Consider the following 20785-nt stretch of genomic DNA (forward strand, 5'->3'; position numbering starts at 1 on the left):
TAGATTGAACATATTTCTAGTGAGAAGGAATATGAGGTATTCATCGGAATGAGGGTGACCACTTCCTCTTAGAACCGGGAAGATCTTTGCTTTCTGTGGCAGTCTCACAGCTCTTCCAAAGAGTGCTTTTGTCCCACGCAGATGTGTCCACCCATCAACAGTCACAGCACCATGGGATGGAGGCCAAAGAACGGGCATCTGGGCACCTGTTTTATTTAGGCAAGGCAGTCATTCACATCCCCCCTTCTCTCTCTTGAAAGTTTATTTTCTACCACACTAGAAGTCTAGCAGATGTCAGTAGAGGCTGGTTGAAATGGCCTGTCTTCCTCTGGTTGGAATTCCCACCGTCTCTGGAGCACTGGAAAGGCAGAATGGCAAAGCACACATTGGCACTTACACTGGTCCTGATGTTTAACTCACATTCTCCTAGCTATTTCACCCACCCACACCAGCTTTCAGAGTGCAGAGTTCAACACAGCCCCAGAGCCTCCCATAGGAATATTCCTGAAGACTTGGCTCTTCTTTACTCTTGAAACTGAGAGATTCTTGTAGCAGAGACATGTCAGCTATAATCATCACTGAGACCAGACCATCCAGGATATTTCAGCTTCACACATGCAGTCCCATTGTTATCCATAGCTAATGCTACTGACAGGTTGGGAAAACATGGTCACTATATGTTTATTCAGCTGTGTTTCAGATACCCTTCTCACTTGGCCCCTGGTCAAGGTAGTTCAGACAGGCTAGTGATTTTCCTATTACCACTACTTTGTATTTGCATGGAACTGTGAAAAAGTGCTTCCATATCATGTGTGATCTTGATGTTTATAGCAAACTCATGTCCTGAGTGTGTGGGGGGTTATGGCCACACAGTTATTTGTAGACAACAGATGGAAAGAGAAAGGTTCTAGAAGGAGAATTGTGTCCTTGAACTGGAGACTCACAGCAGGCACTGAGAGACATTTTCTACTATGCTCTACTCTGTTCAGAAGAGAGAGAGCACATCTACACCAGTTTGCTATTTGGATTCATATTGTGTACCCATCCTTGTGTGCCTAATGAACTTCATATAATGAGGCCCCGATGTGATCTGACACCCATCATTCTTTTTGGCCTGGTAGCAAAGATGCCAAGGAGATAGCCACAGGCTTGTTTGCCCATACTGGTTCCCAGCCACCACTGAGAAGATTTGATGTGCCCCTCAGAACTCCAGGAATACCTCATGGTTGTCTTTTTTCCCTCCAGTTCTCTGATTATCAAAATTACCTTGTAAATAGCTGCGTGAAGGAGAACCCCACCATGGAGCGGTCCATTGCCCTGTGCAATGGCATCTCCCAGTGGGTACAACTGATGGTTCTCAGCCGTCCCACCCCGCAGCTCCGGGCAGAGGTCTTCATCAAGTTCATCCACGTGGCCCAGGTGAGTGGCTGAACTGAGACAATTATCCTAGGCCGTGAGGTAAATGACTTAGCCCTTTCACCCTGAGACTAGTCTGTCAGAGTTATGTCCCCTCTGACCCACAATGGGATTTGTGCCCCTTCTGTTATCTCCTGGTCTAGATATGCAACTCGTCTCCTTTCTCACCCAAGAGCAATGTGGAAGGCTGTGTGGGACATCTCAAGATCAGGACTCAGCTCTTTAATGTTTTTTCATGAGACACATTATTTTCTCATAACTAGCCATATGGCAAGCATATAAGCAGTGCCAGGCCAGCCTGAGTTATCTTAGGTCCTCAGATCAAGGTTCCGTGAATAGCATATTCAGTGTTTGGGGGACAGAGGTTCTAACTTCTCTTCCCCAGCAATTATCCTTTACTGGCATAAGTGGAATAACATATTTTCCTGGCAATAGGATAAAGACAATAATACTGTGCTTATTGTGTTGTCCGACTTAGGATGGTCTACACCATTGTTTCTCCAAGTTTGGAAATGGCCCACCTGCTCTGATATTCATTAGAGACAGACGAGACCTAGTCTCTAAGCCTACCCCCAGTCCAAGGGGCCAGAATGTAGGGGATGGGTTCAGAAGTCTTTGTTAAGCATGGCCTCAATGATTTTGGAAACCAACAGTTCACATGGTAGTCCACAGATCAGACGCCACAGGAGAGGGGCACTTGGCCTCCCTGCTGATCTCAGATCTGGTCTGGAGGTCAATGAAAAGGGAAAACACCCCAGCTCTCCTGGCTGTTAGTCTAACAATTAATTATATGGGAAATGTGCAGCATAGAGATGTCAGCTTCTAAGCACCCCATGTAATGACATGTACTGTGATTTTGCTGTACTCTGTCCTGTATCACAGAAGCTCCACCAGCTACAGAACTTCAACACATTGATGGCTGTGATAGGAGGACTGTGTCACAGCTCCATCTCCAGGCTCAAGGAGACAAGTTCACACGTACCACATGAGATCAATAAGGTCAGTGCGCTGTCTCCTCTGGGGTCCTTAAGACTACATGGCCAAGCCGGGCAGTGGTAGCACATGCCTTTAATCCCAGCACTCAGAAGGCAGAGGCAGGCGGATCTCTGTGAGTTTGAGACCAGCCTGGCCTACAAGAGTTAGTTCCGAGAAAAAAAAAAAAAAGGTGTGTGTGTGTTGGGGGGCGGGGAGGCAGGGAGGCAAACCCTCAGGAAATCAGGATGGGTGAGTCACAGACGTGAGAGTGTGTGAGAGATTCCACCTGGCCTCAGTGTCACTATGCCCCCGTCTGCCAGACCACTTAAAATAATATGTGCCTTGTGTCTACAAGTCATGAAATGTTCAGTTACTAGCCTCGTCATCAACTCCATTGCCCGGCTCTCCTCACTTTAGAATGTTTTCCCCAAAGAGATAGAAGTTCGATTGCTTATAGTGTGTGTCAAATGCACTAGACAGTGACAGCCCAGAACACTAGCTAACAAGAATACCTGCAGACTTTGCGGACAATTGAATTTCCAGAGATGGAAACGTACACTTTAGATACAGTATCATTGAGAAGAGCTAGGCCACTGAGATACACCCCCAGCCATTTGCTGCATTTTTATGGCATGCTTCACATTCTTACTGCATGTCACAGGATATTCTTTAAATTCTTCGGCAGAGGACTGCTAGTGTAAGAACCACCCACCATGATACAGTGTGCCATGCATGGCATGGGCTGCTAATGATGTAATGGGACTTTACTAGTCACAAACCATAGACATCCTAAACTAGAAGGGCAAGGCTCTTTTTAGGGAAAGATTCTTGGGTCTCGATATCCTTACCCATTTATCCCATGTATTCATCTTTCTTCCAAGGATTCCCTTCCATTACCATGCTGGACCTTCGAGAAACCCCTTCACTGTGGCTGGGTACACAGAATCATCTTCAATCACCTTTTCATTCCCTAACAGTTCTACTGAGACCACACTGAAAAGATCGCTTATATATTAGAAAGCACGGAAACACTAACAAAAGTTAATATATCCTATACCCTGCTGTTCACATAGCTCACTCTCCAACAGTATTTGACAAAGGGGTGTTGGGGGGGGGGGTCTCTTGCTATTTCAGAGTTTCTGAGTGGGCACAGTCCAAGCCTCTACTTCCTCACTGTATAAAAATGGTTCTTGCTAGATACAATTTTATTAAAAAGAATTTGGCATGGTGTCTGATATGGTCATTACATGTGAAAACACAATGGGCAAAGTCACTCCACATCTTCGCTTCTGAAAAGCTGGCATCATCACACTTGGGGAGTGGGGTTCTGTGACTGACATCAACAGCGTTTGAAAAGACTGTCTCTGGCTGCTCCCTTCAAGCATTGAGAATCTTGAGCCACAGAATAGTAACCTGAGCTACACCACTGCAGCTCCCCAAGTAAAACATAGCTTCCCAGGCCAGCAGCAAAGGCAACGCCTGCTGACCTCCCAAGCCAGACATTACTACACACAATGCTTCTGGAAACTTTCAAGGACACCAGGGAAGGCAACTTACAGTTTTGGGTTACGAGAGCACTTATATCTCCTATATCCTTCTGTATCTTTGATTGGTGTGTCAAGTGCTTATATTAGTTCTAAAAGCAAATCAGTTTAATATACACTGATGAAACTTTTCCAAATTAAACTATGTAGTGATATCGAAGAACACATACTTCTTTGACTATACACGTAGCTGGAGTTTTAATTTGAGTTGCAATAGGCACAAATGAGATGCATCATCATCCTCTGCCCAACAAATTAGGGGTGGGGTAAAGTCATGAGAGTAAGCAAGGTGGCTGCAGCGTACTAGGCCCACAGGGTCTGTGACCAGTCTGTTCTGCTTCATAGGTTCTGGGTGAGATGACTGAACTGCTGTCCTCCTGCAGAAACTATGACAACTACAGGCGAGCCTATGGGGAGTGCACCCACTTCAAAATCCCCATACTGGGAGTGCACCTCAAGGACCTCATTTCCCTATACGAAGCCATGCCTGACTATCTGGAGGATGGGAAGGTGAACGTCCAGAAGCTCCTGGCCCTTTACAATCATATTAATGAATTGGTCCAGCTGCAAGAGGTGGCCCCACCATTGGATGCCAACAAGGACTTGGTGCACCTGCTAACGGTGAGATCCCCACGGGAGAATAATGACTAAGTACTAGCTATGTACCAGGTCCATTCTACTACTTCCCTTCCCATATACTAGTGACCAAGAATAAAAAAAATCTTCAGTTCTGGGAAAGTTAATCCTAACAATTAACTGTGTTCTGCTTCAACCCCTGTAGTTATCCCTGGATCTATACTACACAGAAGATGAAATCTACGAGCTTTCCTATGCCCGAGAACCAAGGAACCACAGAGCCCCCGTGAGTTTCTCATCCTAATGCTTGAGTATGACAGAGCTTTAAAAGCTCCTAAGCCGGGCGGTGATGGCACACGCCTTTAGTCCCAGCACTTTGGAGGCAGAGGCAGGCGGATCTCTGTGAGTTTGAGACCAGCCTGGTCTGCAAAAGCTAGTTCCAGGACAGCCTCCAAAGCCACAGAGAAACCCTGTCTCAAAAAACAAAAAAACAAAACAAACAAGAAAAAAAAAAAAAAGCTCCTCAGATTCCTTCTCAAGAAGCTGGCCTTCAGTTGCTTATTAAGTGTATGTTTTGTGCTCTGTGCTCAGATTTGAGCACAGCACAGAAAACTTCTCAACATATGTGTAACACATAGTTCTTATCCATAAACAGCCTATTGTTAAGACTAAGGAACCACTTTGTGAACAGGAAATGACTGTGTGCCTAATAGGGGTGGGGTAGAACCTGTCGGGGCTTTCAAATGAGAGGAGGCAGTATCATGAGGCACGGTGCTGTCCCCCTCCCGTCAAAGTGCCCCCACATCTCTTTTCCAAGACTGGTGATGACAACAATACACACACACACACATACACACACACACACACACACACACACACACACACACACAATTTGTGAAACTTTCTGCATGGTAGAAAGAAAAAGTTTCATTGGCCTGTGATGTTCTGGTTCAGGAAGGTGCCGGACCTTTTGACTGCCTGTGCCCATTTGGGCTCCTAACAGCACCATGCCCTGGCTTTACACACAGTAGGACCATTACAGGTTATCTGAGCCTGCCTGTCTTACTGTCAAGTAAGTAGAAGAATTATTTCCATCTCCTAGAAAGGCCCCCAACTCCCAAACAAGAAGGACTTCTGGAAGAGAGTCGCCTACACACACAAAATCAGCTCTTTTGTTTAGGGTTGCAAAGTCACATTGCCTCTACAGAATGGTTGGGAGAGTCCACGTCCAGGGCGTTAGAGGCATTTCAAAAGAAGGGTCAGCAACTTCTGTTTTCAGGGGGATTTTAATTGCAGCTAAGTTTCAAATTATCAGCAATAGACTCTCTCTTGGCATATGCAGACTGACTTTTTCCTTGTGCATCTTGCCGTCTTGATTAGCTTTTCTTTATCCATCTCTACTAAAACTGTGACTGCAGCACAGACACAACTGACATGATCCGTGTTCATGTTAGCCTTTGTTCATAGGTCTGACAAGAGATTTAATGGAGAGGGACCTGGAGGTCAGGCCCACTGAAAAGTGAAGTTGTCTGCCGCTGAGGTTCGGGAAAAGCACTATAGAATCTGTTAGCCGAGCTCAGACAGATTCTGACTATGTGTGCTTTCGTCTCCTGCCATGGCACACAGTCAGGTATCAGGAGAAGAAGGAGCCCTGCTACCCCACATTAGTCACAAGGATTTTCCTATTCCATTTTAGCCACTAACACCTTCAAAGCCACCGGTTGTAGTGGACTGGGCCTCTGGAGTATCTCCCAAACCTGACCCGAAGACCATCAGCAAACATGTCCAGAGGATGGTGGATGTAAGTACCCGTTTCGGCAGACGAAATCATGGGACAGCCTGCTTTCATTTCAGGATGTGGGGAGGAGAAGGAGCCATGATGATAGGGAGCACAAAGCTGCTTCACTCCACACACTGTGGCCATAGAATGTTTCAGAGGAAATTCTGTCAACACACTGGTCTCCAGTGGGGTGGGTTTGCCTTGATTAGCCCTAGCAGGGGAACATATGTTTAAAAGTTATTAGTTAATATGTGGTAAATGTCAGCATACAATAATGCTAAAAAGGGGAATAGGAAACTTTCAGTGCTCGGTCTGGCTAACTGCTGAGGAAGGGGATATATTGTCATGCTGTCTTTAAGCTCCAGTCACACATGCAGAACAAGGAGGAGCACAGAACTCAAGGAAGAGAGAGCTTCCAATTGGGTTAGGCTGTGAGCTTCCCAGACAAGGGATCAGAGCCCTGCAGGAAGGGCAGAGTGGAGAGAGAATGGTCATCCTCTATCCAGTGGAGTAGCTGTGTGCTGTAGCCAGTTTGTGGCACAACTGATGTTTACAGGTTGAGCACACCTAGGCACCCTGTAGTGGCTGGGACAGCAGATGCCTGGGATGTGCCCTGCTGTGCCAGTACCACAGTTTAGGGAGTATGTCTCAAGGTCTGCTCTTACTTAGGCCCCTGCCAAGCTTTTATGTACCCATTGCCTTGTCATTTAGCTAAAGGAAGAGATGATTGGTTTCCTTCAGTAAACGGAAGAAACTCTTTTTTTCAGTCTGTCTTCAAGAACTACGATCTCGACCAGGATGGGTACATCTCTCAAGAGGAATTTGAAAAGATCGCTGCAAGCTTTCCATTCTCCTTCTGTGTGATGGACAAAGACAGGTGAGGACGGTGTGTGGGACTATGTAAGTGGTCACTGGTGAACACATGTACTGCCAGGCTTACGTGACACATGCTGGAAGAAGGAGCCACTATCAAGTGAAGGCCTCACTCCTTCAGTGTGGACGGCAGCAGACCATGAAATCCATAGGCTTTCTGAAGAGTTCACACTCCAAGACTCCCAATGCCACCAGCTTAGGAGAAAGCACTTGGCCTTCCTTCCTGCTTTGGTGTTACAAATCATGGAAACAATTCATAGTTCTATCAATACTACCTGCATTTTTGTCATGGCTCTAAAAGCTTTGTCTCTACAGAAAACCAAATGCATGGCCAGTAGGTTCTACAGGTGCCCTTCCTGTCTCAAGTCAGACACTGTAGCATGAGGTCTTTGCTTTCCTTTACACACACTTCACAACACTTCCCTTTTAAGTCTTGAACACACTGAACCGTTTGGCCATTTACCAGGTATGACGAGCAGTCAGACTGCCTCACATTGTCACTCTGTGCTGTCCCATGTCCTTACTATGGAGGAGAACTCAAGGAAGCAGCTACAGGAAGGTCAATTGGAAGGTTAGTTTCAAAGGCTAGAAACCACCCTGGCCCTCCTCACCTCCCTGCCTGTCATTTGCTTCAGGGAAGGCCTCATCAGCAGGGACGAGATCACAGCCTACTTCATGAGGGCCAGCTCCATCTACTCCAAGCTCGGCCTGGGCTTTCCTCACAACTTTCAAGAGACCACCTACCTGAAGCCCACTTTCTGTGACAACTGTGCTGGCTTTGTAAGTTACTCTTAGAGTGTCAGAGTTGAACTTAGAGCGTAAGTGTTGGTGTGTGTGTGTGTACAGGACAGTTCAAATGAGTTAAGACAGGCATGGTCCTTGAAGTCCTTACATTCTCACTCCAGCTCACAACCCAAGAGAACACCCAGAAAACATAGTCTTCTATTGTATGGGTTTAGCCTGTATCTAATTTCTTCCTGCTTTTTTTTTCTTCCCTGGTTCATTATTCTGGGATAAATGGTACAGAAATGTGGAATTAGATATACCTTTTTAAAAGTGTTACATAATGTTTCCAATGTTAGAAAATAAGAAATAGGAGATGCCTTTCTTCACTTTTCAAAAGAAATTAAGTTACCTGTGTTCCAGGGGGTCGCTCCATACCCCACATGGCAGCCCTGGTTGAATTCAGTATGTCACAGAACAAAAACTAAAAAGATATGGCAATGGGAGGGAGACTTATTGGGAGGAGTGGAGCTTGGTAGGAATGGGAAAAGGAAAAAGGAGGATGGGTGGAGGGATGAGTATGACTATAATGTATTATATACATGAGGGAAATTGTCCAAAATTAAATTGATTTAAAAAAAACTATCTCAGAGATTACCTGAGTGCTGTTTGTCCTATGTCCTAATCCAACTAATAGTTTCCTCCAAACCCAAGTTTCTTACCCGGACTATATACTCAGTCCTCAGGAGCTCAGGGTTCATCTATATCAGGCCTGCAGAGTGCTGGATCGTGCAGAGTACAGAGAGCTCTTGCCTAGGTAGCAGTTGTCTCGGACCAGTGGATTCTTATCAGAGGACTAGGACATGAGAGAGCTACCAGGGTCTACCCATTGATAGACAGTAAAGATAGAGAATGAATGCTACCAGAATCTACCTATTGATAGGCAGTAGAGTGAAGATAGAGAATGAATGCTACCAGGGTCTACCCATTGATAGATGGTGGAACCAAAATAGAGAATGGATGCTACTAGGGTCTACCCATTGATAGACTGTAGAACAAAGAGTATGAATGCCAAGGCACAGTCTCACAGCAGACAGATGAATGACTTGTGCCATGTTGTCTTCTTTGCCTCATAGCTCTGGGGAGTGATCAAGCAAGGCTATCGCTGTAAAGGTAAGTCTCAGCTTTGAGGAATGAGGTCACTTCCCTTGTCTGAAGAGCTCTCCTTGGTAATATTTCTTGTGCATAGCAGTTGTCCATTCAGTCCAAACTTTCTTGGCAGAGTTCAAAGCCTTGTATCCAAAATGGTTTCCAAAGAGCACCCTAACAGGGATTGCTGCCAGCCAAGAGAGGGATGCCTATAAGACCAGTCAGGTAGTTTCCTTCTACTAGAACCTCTCTTTCCTCAGTTGTGGATGGCTGTGCTCCTTGTAGAAGCATTGAAGGACGGATGCTCAAGGAAAGGGAATCACCCTGGGGAAGGTTACTACAGGACCAGTCAGTTCGTTTTTTTTTTTTTTTTTTTTTTCAGCAGATACCTCAGAACCTAATTTTCCAGATCAGCATCTCTTCTCTCCATGATGAGAAGATGCTGCTTAGTTCTGAGATTCATTGATGCAGTGATGAAAGCTCTGGGGCTTACCAGGAGGTTAAGAATCAGGAGGTGCTCTTTCATAGATCCCTTAGGAACATCAGGTATCCTAGCTCCAGAGGCTGGACCAGCAGAGTTTGACAAGAGAGCAGTGCATGAGTTTGGTTGTGAGAGAGATGCTAGAGAAGTGAGTGAAAGACTTCTGAGCAGGGTGTCTTGTCCGCAGACTGTGGGATGAACTGCCATAAACAGTGCAAAGATCTGGTGGTGTTCGAGTGCAAGAAGCGAATCAAGAGCCCAGCAGTATCCACAGAGAACATCAGCTCTGTGGTGCCAATGTCCAACCTTTGCCCACTGGGAACCAAAGATCTGCTCCATGGTAAGCAGGCCTTGGGGACGTTTGTCATGGGTATGTACAGGAAAGGGTCAATTTGGTGGGTAAGGAAGATCACCCCATGATTCTTATTTCCAGTTAGCCTTTACCTCAATTGCTATGTCATGGCTGACTGGTCATGGATTTTTAACTCTCTGGGTGCTGTAACAGAGTAGAAGTTAGACCACCCTGCGCAAATAAAAAATAAAAAACAATCATCATGCTACTGGGCACCTATCCAAGTGCAGATATGGACTTCTTGCCATGATAGCATCTCATGTGAATTTTCTTCCTCTCTCCTTAAACGCAAACCAAGAATGGGGAGGGCGAGAGGTAGAGAGAGTGAAAGTATAACATGCATAACATGTGCAGTGTGAATGTAACATATTATGTAAGCAAAGACTAACAGAAGCAAAGACTAACATCTCCATAGCTCAGAAATGTCCAAAGAACATACCATTAGCAGAAACTGAAGCAATATTAGTAGAGGCTGAAACCATAGGTCTTCTTGACTCTGTTTCCAGAAGGAGAAAGAAATGGCTGAGAATTTGATTTCTGCAATTTAACAGAGACCATTATGCACCAAAAGTGACCAGACTCACTGCTAACAACCCAGAAAAACAATGTGGCTGGCACTTAGACCTGGCAGCAGGAAGTAGGCTCCCCTACTAGTTCAATGACTATGTGCATTATCCCTGGTTTTCTTCCAAAAGAGGAGCCTCACCCATTAAATTAACACCCTGCCCTAGACTGAGAACCTTGAGAAATCGGGCAAAGAAAAATGACTAAACTTCTAAAATCAGAAAAGTAAATACAGGGGGAAAAAAAGGAGAAACCCTGGAGGTCTGCTTGGGGATTCACCAAGTTAACCAGATCATTCAAGGACGACCCAGGGCTAAGCCAGAATTGCAGCTAACTCTGCACATGGCCAAATGCAAGTAAAGAGTGATTAGGAAATAATAAGAAGCAAGTAGAACAGAGACTCCCCAGGTCTGGAGGGCAAAGAAGCAGGAAGAACGCCTCTAATTGGGAGAAATGACAGAATACCAGCACAGAGCCAAGTGGAAGCCAGTGAAGGCCAAGTAGGCTGTGGGGACACAAATGACAAGTGTGTAGACTAGAGGGGTCACTGTGCTGGGCTGTTGGGAAAGTCTTCTTGGAGGAGGTGGAATTTCAGCCGAGTTTCAAAGGAAAGGTGGTACAGGTCATGATGAAGATGAGGAGATGACAGGTGGAGCAAAGGGCCAAAAGGCAGAAAAGCTGTAGGTGGTGCTTGTGGTATGAGTGAGGTGTTGTGGCAGAAGAGAAGTAGGAAAACAAGTAGAAGTCAGGCAGGCGTGTTGTAAATGCCAGGTGGAAGAGTATGCACTGTTCATATTCTGAAACAAAGAGATCTTACAAGAGAGTAGAATCCTCAAGATTCACTCTTCAGATTTCTGTACGCCTAGGACTCCATCTCAACAATAGAGGGGGCATAATTTGGGAAGTTTGACTGGTTTAAAGTGTGACTGTGTTAAAGGCAGGAAAGGGAGAGGGGGAGTTCAAGATGGCCGAACAGAGGTACCTAACTCTCACCTGCTTCTCAACTGGTGAGATAGCTCCGGAGGTTAAGGTGCTTGCTATGCAAGCCTGGTAACCCCAGTTCAACCCCTGGGACCCACATAAAGACGGAAGGAGAGGGGGCTGGAGAGATAGATGCTTCAGTGTACCCACATGGCAGCTCACAACTGTCTTTAACTCCAGTGCCAGGGGACCTGACATCCTCACACAGACATATATGCAGGCAAAACACATATAAACATTTTTTAAAATAATTTTTAAAAATGGAAGGAGTGAACTGAATCCAGAGTTGTCCTATGACCTCCACACATCCACATGGTGAACACACACACACACACATACACACACACACACACACACACACACACTAAAGTTTATAACTGTTTAACAGGTATATAAACACAGTTTTAGATTGAATGGGAAAACAGCAGCAGAATAGGGGAACATAAGACTTAGAGACCCGGGGTGGGTGTAGTACGAGAAAGAGGTGCCTTGATACCTAATACTCCAGCTCCAGCCACAGGAAAGGGAGTCTCTCTGTACAGCATTAAATCAAGAGTGTCCTGACAAACTTGCCAGTGGGGTTCTGGTGAGGTTGGCTGGTGTGGAATCACACAACCCTCATAGGATTTTACCAAACTAGACAAAACTAACTTGCAGCCAGTTTTGGGAAAGAACCCACATCATTTTGTGAAGCTCAGGGGTGCTGTACTCAGAAGGCATCTGGAGAAAGGACATGCCATCTGACCTTGGTCAGCTCTGTGGGTCAGAGCACCTGATCACTCCTGTCTCTGGGATTTGAAAGTCATTCCACTGAACTGGTCAGCAGGAAGTGGCCCTGTGCACCAGCCTTGGTTCTGTGGAGTGACTCAGTATGTTTGAGTCAAATTTGCTGAAGGTCCTGCATTGTATGGGATGGATGTTGTCACATGAATGAGAAAGGATAAGAATATGGAGACTGGATGGAAAGTAATAAAGAATGCCCTAGACCTTCTTCTAGCCTCCAGGACTGAAGCAGACAGGCACATACATGCCTCTGCACACAGACATAAAACAATCCCTTTTTAAATTCAGCAATAAAAAAATGTATGGTTTTAATACAAATGTATGTCCAAAAGATACAAAAACCTGTCTTATACATAAAATCACTTTATTCCCCAAGCTCTGGAAAGTAGGGTATTTTCATCTCCATTCAATGAAATAAACAGAATCCAAAATATGTTTATTAATAAATGATGTATTATTGCTTGGCACCCTAATTACTTTGCATAGAGCTCAAATTAGTGCTAAATCTTTGCGAAAGATAAACTTGGATGACCTCCAATTTATCTTCCCACCCATCTCAAATTCATCTAGTACTCTCTGCTTTCTCAGGAAATTACTCCTTCCAGTTAATAGTTCCAGGCAGGAATATTGACTAAAAGAAAACCAGATGGCTGGCTTGTCCTTACCCCTGCGGAATCAAATAAGGGTGATACATTTTAGAATACACGTCCACAAAGCTAATCCTGCCGCCTCATCATTAATCTATACCAATCACACAAGTGAGTCCCACAGAGTCCCTGCTGTCCATCTGCTTGAGTAGCACTCCCAGTACCTGGCTCAAACTCTGAGTAACAGCTCTCTCCCCAGAGTCCAGAGAAAGCACATACAGGACATTCTGTCTATATGTTTATCCTGATGTCTTTAGACTTGCTAGGAAACCTTGCTACGTCGAGGCAGGAACAGTAACTATCCAGGTAACTGTTGTGCAAATAGAAAAAGATGCTTTGGGAGCTGGAGGGATGACTCAGAGATTAAGAGCACGTGTTGCTCTTGCAGAAACCTGGATTCAGTTCCCAGCACCCACATGGTATCTCACAACCACCTGTACCTCCAGTTCTAAGGGATCCCAAACCCTCTTCTGACCTCCAAGGGCACTCACTCTGACCTCCAAGGTCTACATGCACACACACATACATACGTAATACAGGCAGAACATCATACACATTTTTTAAATCTTTTTTTTAAAAAGGAGAAAAAGAAAAGATGTTCTTTCCTTGGTGTGGATGGATCCTGACACAAAATCCCTAGTCTTCTGTTTCTACTCATGCCTGACATTGCATGTCCTAAAACAAACCACTTAGAAGTGGAACTCTTGACATAAGAAAGGTCTCATCTGAAACAGATGTTGAGAGTCTTGAGTTCATCATTGTCTGAGAGCACTAACAAATGTATCTCTCCACAGCACCTGAGGAGGGATCTTTTATATTTCAAAATGGGGAGGCTGTGGACCACAGTGAGGAGAGCAAGGATCGGACCATCATGCTCCTGGGCGTGTCCTCACAGAAGATTTCGGTTCGGCTGAAGAGGACTGTTGCCCACAAGACCACCCAGACAGAGTCGTTCCCTTGGGTGGGCGGCGAGGTGCCTGCTGGTCACTTCGTGCTGTCTTCCCCAAGGAAACCACCACAGGATGCTCTTTTTGTGCTTCCCAGTCCCACGTCACCATGCCCCAGCCCAGTGCTGCTCCGAAAGCGGGCATTTGTCAAGTGGGAGAACAAAGAATCGCTTATAAAACCGAAACAGGAGCTTCACCTCCGGCTCCGGACCTACCAAGAACTGGAACAGGTGCCTCCCTTCTCACTGTCCCCTCCCTTTGTTCTCTCTCCTGCTGAAGTAAAATGCAATAGGGAAAAGCCTAAACGTGAAGATTGAACCTGATTACTAGCAGGTTAAGTAAGCAAACAAGGGAGAAAAGTTGCCAAATGTACGTAATCTAAGCCATTTTAGTATCAAAGAAGAAAGAGACATTAGCTTTAATGGTGTTTAATTTTACTATGTTTTCCTGACCTTTTCCCCTCACACAACAAGATTTGTATCATGTTAGGAGGCCTGTCCTCCCAACAGTACATAGCCCACCATGACCTAGCTTAATGTGCTTATTGGCATAATAGACAGTGAAGTTGCCCACCGGCAGGGTTGCAGGACACTCAACAGCTCAACATTATTACCAGTGAGGTTCCTTCCCTGCCAGGCCCCCAGGAGAATCAGAGAGCTGTGTGCTAGACAATGTCTATGACTTGATTTGGTGACTGGAATGAAGAACAGGGTATCAGGAGGACAAAAGAGCAACAGGTTTGCAGGAAGAAAGCATGTCTTTTACCCAAAGTACCTTTAAAATTCATGCTAGCAAACAAGTTAATCAGAAGGAAGCCACCCTTGAGTTACCTTAGGAAGAGAAATTGCTGAATGTTGCCTCTTAGAAGAATAAAAAAAAAATCTTGAAAAGGAAACATGATATAAGTGGGGAACTTTGGTCTGAGACACTAAGGCATTTCATTTTGTTTGTTTTTGTTTATTGCTGTTTGGCTTGGTTTTGGTTTTTCAAGACAGGGTTTCTCCATATAGCCCCCTGGTTGTCCTGGAACTCACTCTGTAAACCAGGCTGTCCTCAAACTCAGAGATCTGCCTGCTTTTGCCTCCTAAGTGTGAGGATCTAATCCCAGACATTTTTTATGCCAGTTGTTAAATACTGCAACCTGATTGGTCCTCTGTGAAGTCCATGCTGAGGTTTCAAATCTGACATGCCGATTAAGGGTAGTAATATAGTTGTGAAAAATACTATGAGAAACAGGTGACAAAAAAATCCCCACCCAGTCATCAGGGCCATAATTCCTGATGTTTTATTAGTTGCTTCTCTTTTCTTTCACCTGAATCACAGAGACCCGAGGACCAGAATTCTCCATGAGTGTTTTAGAGAAACAGTGTGCCCTATTTTTCCATTAGGAACCTGCAATGACTAGTGTTTAATCCAACAACCCTCACCACAAGGAAGGAGTTCCGTTAAACCAGTATTTAAAATAGCATGCTACAAGGACAGCTGATTACAGCTGTGTGTTTTAATACATATTAAAATAATGTGTTATTTTAGCTCATGCCATAACTGAATCAGCATGGAACCAAATAAAAAAGGAAATTAAGACATTTGGGTCAGATGTGCCTGGGCTCTAGAACTATGTGTGAGCACTTTCTGCTCCTATAAGCCACCACTGATTTCCAGGGTGTGCACGAGGATTAAGCTACCCTACTATCAGACAGCGTTCTATTATCACACAGCGGTGGTGAGCTCACTGCAATGCTCAATCCCACATAAGCTGGTAGAGAGCACTCTGGGTGATTCAGACTGAGAACCCAGAGGGGACCCAGTTAACCAGACATTGCACCTATATTTTCTGATGCCCATGTAAGTCAGTCCGACATGAGGACACTTCCCTCAAAACCAGAAGCCTGGAGATGAACCAATGGCTGTATAGTTAAATTACTGCCAATAGAACACGAAATCCCAGTTTGAGGATGAGAACAAGTCTTCCCCCCAAAAAAGGCACATTAGTTATCTGTAGTGGGGGTGCTGAACCAGGTTAAATTAACTATAACATCTCATTTTGCAGAGTTTTGAAGCACTGCTTTCATAGTTCAGAGCAGACCAGACCATAGACCACTTTCTGTCTGCTACACACTATCCAAAGGTTGTGTATTCCTCCACCCCCTTCCCAAGAGTGGATTATTCTGTCTGCTAGCCACTTGCATCTGTGATATCATGACAAAGAGTAATTGCTGTTTGCACATGTCCATGATAGTTAATGTGGTATTTTATACTCACAGCTAAATAACTACTTTGAAAATAGTTTATAATTCTTAACCACAGTGAATAGGAGACGCCAATCAAATCTAATACTCTTGATACTGTAAGTGACTTCCCACTCACAGCCTCTCTATTAACATGCCTTATTCTCATTTCCCTTTAGGAAATAAATACCCTGAAAGCAGATAATGATGCCCTGAAGATCCAACTGAAGTACGCACAGAAGAAAATAGAGTCCCTTCAGCTTGCAAAAAGCAATCATGTCATAGCACAGATGGATCGGGGTGATTGTTCTTAATCCAGAAATCTAAGGAACAGAATCTGTGGAGGAGTATACTGGGATCTCACTTCAGAAACTGACTGCAGAGGTACAGGCAACTTCGGATTAACAGTCTTGAAAAGGGGAAAAGCAGTCACTATTGTGTCATTAATTTTTTTTTAACCTAGAATATTCTTAACATAGTCATTGGTTTTCAGCCAGTTGACTCAATGGGAAGAAAAGCTCAAGTATGTAAAGCTTTGAGCATTCGTATTAGAAGCTTTTCCTTTCTTTATGGGAACCAATACCAAACGAGTGCTAAAATAAGACCATAGTTTCCTGGTTGTGTCTCGGGCAGCCTGCTTTACTGAGTCGTTTACTGAGTTGTCGATAAAAAGCCCCTGGAGAAGCTGTTTGCTGCCTTCCCCAGGGTTTCTGCAAACTGAGGTGTTTACTTTGTTCTACCCAAAGTCTGTTCATAATAGAAACAATACCCTAAAAGTGGTGACTTTGACATGCCTGCCTTGTTTGTGAAACGGATCCCCACTTCACTACCTCAGGTCCCATCAAGAGCCTCCTTCCCGGTCCATCCTCACTTGCTCCCCCTCCTCCCTCCCTTGCTTGTAGGCACATCAGCATATCTATCTAGAAGTGAACTCCTAGAGATGTAGCCTGGTTATAAATCCAGGGCTTTTTAATTGAACTTGACATTATCCAATTGCAGGTCAACTCATAGCTCTGGGTCTTAGTCATCATGAAATACAAACTAAATCTCACTATCCACAAACAGCAATTACCATGTCATACACAGTTACTTAGCTAAGACAACATAAACATGTTTGTCCAGATATTCTCTAGTGAGTACAATTAAGAATCTGTGACTTTTTAAAAGAAATGGTCTGTGGACAGTGTTTAATTCTTCATGTTCGAGTTTCTCTCTCACTCTTTTGAAAACTATCTTAAGGTTTTCTTTTGAACGGAATTTGTGCTTAAACTGTCTTCACTTTTACTATCTAGAAGTAAGCTAACGGAAGCGATGGCTTAAACAGCTGACAGCATGTACATATATGTACAGAATATGTATATACAGTAGCAGGCATGCATGTAGCTTGGACTTTCTCCTTTAGAGAATGCAGACGTGAAGCAAACACCTTTTAGTCATTTACACAAATTCACAAATAGAGTCCTGTTCGTTATAAGACAAACTGCTAACAATATAAATTGTATTGTTTTGCAAACCCATGAGTAACGGTCTCTGATTATTCTATCATGAAGGTTAAAAACCAGTGTGTTTGACTTGTTGCCGGGGAAGCTATTCACAAACTCTCTTGTCAGCTTCCTTTTAGCTTTCAAACACATTTCATCTGATCCTGTCCTTTTGGGGGAGACTTTGCTTCCATGCTTGGAAGGTCTGGCACCATGCTAACTTGTGGTCCATACACAGGATGAACAACTTCCGAGAGCACCATCTCACAAAATGAGTTCCAAACCTACAGCCAGCAGCACCCAGTCTCCAGAGGAGTTGGAACTGTATGTGGTGCTGCCCCTAAAGTACTAAGATCACTAAAGTTTGCTTGGCAATTGCCCATTTGTGTCCCTCTTGGTGGAGTTTTAGTGACAAAGAACTGGCTGGTGGTTAAAGTCTCACTAGACAATTCAACCAACCACTTTACACCCAATTTTATCCTTGTTCTACATCCAAACTCAGAAATTCTCAAAGCATAGCTACCCCTTGGCAATACACCTCTAGCAGGTGTAATATAATGTGGAACAATTATATGGAGTAAAGGCAGACCTCAAAATTTATATTATTCACTATGGATAATTTCCTCTGCTATGAACCAGTACAAGTGTATAGCCAAAATTTTAAACATTGTCTTTTTCTTATTCCTTGTCCCCAGTAAAGACCTCCAAGGAGTTTTTATGTAAATAGCCTGTAACATAGGAATTCAGAGGGCTCTGGTCATTTATCACGGCTAGGTGATCTTATGCTCTGCAGAACCCAGAGAAAAGACAGCACGAGGCAGTAATCGCATCAGATTCTTATGGTCCAGCTAGGACTAAAGATGTTTGGAGTCTGCACTGGCTCTGTTCCTGCAGAGCTGTAGGAGCAGGTGTGATCTACTGATACAACGGAACAAAGTTGGGCTTACTACACAAGAGTTTTGTTTACTATACTGCTTGAAATGTTCGGGCAGATCTGTGTTTGCCAAAACAAGGACAGATCCTGTCAATAATAGCGATGTTGCTTCTCATCTTTTCTGTTGACTGACTCACCTCCTTACTGACCATGTTGTGAAATTCTGTCTAAAGATGTATAATGTAAAAGCTGCAAGAAAAAAGTGTACAGACTGTAAAATTTTTGATACCTATTGTAAGTTTTCTGTGTCTACTATTTATATGATAAAAGACATTTGGATCCCTACAACTTCAAGGACTTGTGGTTCTTAACTTCATGCATTTCATTTGAATTTTTACTGTAATTCAAACTACTCCATTCTATTAAGTGTTCTTGGGAGTGGGAAGGAAAAAAAAAAAGCTCATAGTATTTCATATGATATAATGAAATCACCCTGACAAGCTGACCCTGCAGGAAAGACGAAAATTCTTCTCATCCACCCTCTTTCCCAATCCGCAAATCACATGGTAAAGAGACATACATTGCTCAGGACATTTTCTGGCTATAAATCCTTTTGATGTTTGCCACAAGTACTGGTAGATGTTTTTGAATTAGATATTATGTATTTTCTATTTAATAAGACAAGTTTTTCTAAATCTACAGAGTACAAGGAAACAGCTAAATGAACAGCTTTGACATCAGTCCATGTGGTCCAACAGCACTGATGTTCTCAGCCCAGAGGAAAGTTCAGTTATTTAATTCAGTTCTATAAGATCATGTTCATAGGTGCTCATAGGTGCCACAAGCTGGACAAAGACATGGAAAAAAGGGGAGCTGAAAGTGTAAAAATAGAAAAAACATGAAATTAAAAACCCAAGAAACAAAGAGAAAATATCTAAAAAGGTATTAGGTTTTAGTGAACAGTGAAATGCTATTCATCACCAGTCTCCATGTACTCAATCCATTTACAACATTCTCATGTGATGATCTTCCACCATAAATGTCCCAAGTCACCCTACCGCCAGCACAAGCATTTGTTGCTGGTGTTTCTTGTCCCACCAGGTTCAGCAATCGCCTTGCCCCAAATAAACACACAGACGTTATATTCATTATAAAACTGTTGGCCAATTGCTAGGGCTTCTTATTGGCTAGCTCTGCCTTAATTATTAACCCATTTCTTTTCATCTAAGTATTTCCATGTGATCTTATCCTACCAGAGAAGGGTCCGGACCTGTTACTCCTTCCTCCACTACAAGGCTTCTCTTCCCGTCTCTCTCTCCCTACCTTTCCCAGAATTTTCCTTGTCTCCTAGTCCTGCCTATCTTCCTGCCTCTATTGGCCAAACAGTGTTTTATTCATCAGCCAACAAGAGAAACATATATACAGAAGGACATTCCCCATCAGTCACTGAATAGCAAACAGTCTGAAAACAAGTTTTGAGCAAAGGCTATCATAGTAACTGTACCTAAGCTATTAGGCTGCAGAAAACAGAGCTTCTCTCTGCAGCGAGGTTCACAGGCTGGGTACACGGAGCTGGCTCCACTCCACTGTGATTTCAGAAGTGCCCAATTGAGGAAAGGGTGCCAGTGGCTGCAGGGACAACCCCAACAGCACTCACAAAAGGAACAAAAGGAGTGCAATAGAAATAAACTAATGCCTCTGTCATATTCAAATAAATCTTTAGAGTTAAAAGTAAAAAAACAGACATGATGATATAGGCCTGTAATCCCAGCACTCAGGAGGCTGAGGCAGGAGGATGCAAAGTTTGAGAGTCAAGTTTAAGAACAGCATAGTCTGAATAGCAAAAGCCTTTCTCAAAAAGATAAAAATTAGCTGTAAGTCATCCCTGTCAGCAACTAATGTTCAAGAAAAGAAAAAATGTAAAAATTTTCAACAAACTTTTTTTTCTATTCCACAATACTTTACTCATGCATAAGTATTTTTTATGATGTTTTACTTTTCAGAATACACAGCTACCGATACATGTGTTTTCTTAGTTATGGAAAAGCTTTTGCTTCAGTTACCACAAATGAAAAAAAAATTAAATACAAACATAGAAATTCTAAGTTTACAAGGGACAACAACAGTTTTTCTGCCCCACATTTTTCAAAGAGTTAGCTTGAAAACACGTCAGTGGCTGCGGCACACACAGTACTTACTATTACTCATTGAAGATTATTTTAAATTTTATCATCGTTTACTATATGATAAAATAGTACACACTTGCCAATTAAAGGCCTGTTGTGCCCAAAGTCTGGACGTCCCCTCCTGTCCCATCCCCGTCGCGCCCCCACCCCTACCCCAGCGCAAAAGACCACCATGAGATCTGATCCAATGCGAAAGTAGAATCTTTATTGTGAGTTAACCAGGGC

At 43.7% G+C, this 20785-nt stretch overlaps 1 protein-coding gene across 3 annotated transcripts in view; it reads left to right on the forward strand.

The window, feature by feature from the left end:
- Rasgrp1 (RAS guanyl releasing protein 1) overlaps positions 1–16333 on the forward strand; it is a 59359-nt gene extending 43026 nt beyond the window's left edge. The window contains exons 7-17 of one of the 3 annotated variants that reach the window (XM_027422231.2): positions 1246–1419; positions 2299–2415; positions 4281–4556; positions 4717–4797; positions 6208–6312; positions 7059–7168; positions 7800–7944; positions 9024–9060; positions 9705–9857; positions 13639–14021; positions 16199–16333. In XM_027422231.2, the coding sequence (XP_027278032.1) occupies positions 1246–1419; positions 2299–2415; positions 4281–4556; positions 4717–4797; positions 6208–6312; positions 7059–7168; positions 7800–7944; positions 9024–9060; positions 9705–9857; positions 13639–14021; positions 16199–16333 (1716 nt within the window). The remainder of the gene's footprint in view (positions 1–1245; positions 1420–2298; positions 2416–4280; positions 4557–4716; positions 4798–6207; positions 6313–7058; positions 7169–7799; positions 7945–9023; positions 9061–9704; positions 9858–13638; positions 14022–16198) is intronic. The other 2 variants (XM_035446782.1, XM_035446783.1) reach the window with 2 other exon arrangements.
- Positions 16334–20785: the final 4452 nt, after the last annotated feature.

The sequence above is a fragment of the Cricetulus griseus genome, chromosome 6 (assembly GCF_003668045.3).
Source record: "Cricetulus griseus strain 17A/GY chromosome 6, alternate assembly CriGri-PICRH-1.0, whole genome shotgun sequence".
In the NCBI taxonomy this organism is placed as follows: Eukaryota; Metazoa; Chordata; class Mammalia; order Rodentia; family Cricetidae; genus Cricetulus; species Cricetulus griseus.